The sequence below is a fragment of the Charadrius vociferus genome, unplaced genomic scaffold (assembly GCF_000708025.1).
Source record: "Charadrius vociferus isolate BGI_N301 unplaced genomic scaffold, ASM70802v2 scaffold1163, whole genome shotgun sequence".
NCBI classification, from domain to species: domain Eukaryota; kingdom Metazoa; phylum Chordata; class Aves; order Charadriiformes; family Charadriidae; genus Charadrius; species Charadrius vociferus.
Genome location: NW_009647823.1, coordinates 84,479 through 86,099, shown reverse-complemented (window position 1 = coordinate 86,099; position 1,621 = coordinate 84,479). Strand labels below are relative to the sequence as shown.

The window sequence follows — 1,621 nt, the reverse complement described above, 5'->3', positions numbered from 1 at the left end:
AGGTGCTGCCGGAGACGCGTCGGGTGGTGTGCGAGGAGGGGGGCGGGGATCCCTCCCCCCTCCGCCCCCCGTCTCCCCACGGAGAGGGGGCTCCGCGGAGCTGGGAACCCAGCTGCTGAGATGGGAGGGACCCCGGGCCGCCCGGCCGCCGGGTCTACGCGCCCCTTTACAAAGACTTATGCTCCGCTGATGCTATCTGCAGTGGCGTTGATTTTTGTTCTTTTTTAAATCTTGTTTACTTTTGCAGGTCTTGACTCAGGAAAACTTAGCAACAGTTGTGACAGGAGTAATGGTTCCAGCAGGGACAGTTACTCAACCTCTTCTTATCCCCATCAGTATTGCAGGTCAAGTGGCAGGTCAGCAGGGGCTGGCTGTGTGGACATTTCCTACAGCAACGGTCGCTGCCCTTCCCGGATTGACGGCTGCTTCTCCTACAGGGGGAATTTTCAAACCGCCTATAGCCAATTTGCAAGGTAACCGGTGCTCTTCTGCTTTGCAGCCTCCTTAATTCATCCTCTCCCCCCGCAACCTCCCAGCTTGTGCCGAATCCAGGCCGTCCTCTCCAGGAGAGGTCTGAAACGGCGTTAAATTTTGGGGGTTTGTTTGCGGCTCCCTGAGTACCAAAGGTGCCGGGAGCCCGGGAGAAGAGGAAGGTGGGATGAGGATGGCGAGGGGGAGGAAGGCAGCGCACGGGGATGGGATGTGAGGTCCAGGTTAGATTTGGGGCTCTGGGTATGGCACCTCGTTGCAGCGACTGAGGTTCTGCAAGGGAGGAGCGCTGCAGGGTGTGAAAAGAGGGGGATCAGCGCCTCCCAGCGATGCGCGGGGCGGGATTCCTGCCCTTTCCTGTAAGGGAGAATCGCCTCCTCCTCTTGAGCTCCCCCGAGAGAAGGAGCCTGTCCCAGGAGTGATTCATAGACAGGGGAGATGACGGGACCCCGGAGGTGCCCCCCACCCTCTGTGCTGGTTCAGGTTGGACCCAGCACCCCAGCCAGGGCAGGATGAGTCCTGCTGTAGCGGAGGGGCTCTGCTCTGCCTGGTACACAGGAGCTGGTGGGATGTTTCGCTGCCATAACCTACGCCCGTGGAGATGAATCACCTGGTGATTCGGTTCCCTTTGGGAAGGGACAGTGAGCGGTGGGGGGGACACCGAGCTCAGGGTCTCCCCAGCGTCTTCCCTGCTGCACCCGGCCAGCCCCCCATCCTGCCACAGCCCTCCGCAGCGCCCACGCCACCCGTGGCCAAGCCCTTAGAGACGCAGACCCAGATCACCGTCCAACCTGCCGGATTTGCCTTTAACCCTGGCATAGTAAGGAGCCTGGCAGCCCGCGGCAAGGAGCCGGATGAATTTGGCACCCCTTTATCCGGTGCTTTATGTGGCCACAGAGAGCCACAAGAAGTTGTGCTTCCCCGGGGACGAAGCACTCTGGTTGAGCTGTCACCCCCTGGGGGATCATGCGAGATACCAACCTCGGTTTCCCCATCCCTGGCGAAGGACGAGCAACCGAACAGGATGCTTTGATTGAGGCAAAATTGCGAAGGATGGATTTAAGGATGTCAAGGGACTGCATCCCATCGCGGCGGCGAGGCAGGACTCACCCTGCCACGGGGAAGGGGGTGG

General features: G+C 60.4%; 1 protein-coding gene across 1 annotated transcript in view; it reads left to right on the top strand.

Moving 5' to 3' along the window:
• The window catches only part of POU6F1 (POU class 6 homeobox 1), a 12,424-nt gene that overhangs the window by 3,162 nt on the left and 7,641 nt on the right, over nt 1-1,621 (top strand). The window contains exons 4-5 of the mRNA XM_009882428.1: nt 244-495; nt 1,171-1,338. Of these exons, the coding sequence (XP_009880730.1) occupies nt 244-495; nt 1,171-1,338 (420 nt within the window). The remainder of the gene's footprint in view (nt 1-243; nt 496-1,170; nt 1,339-1,621) is intronic.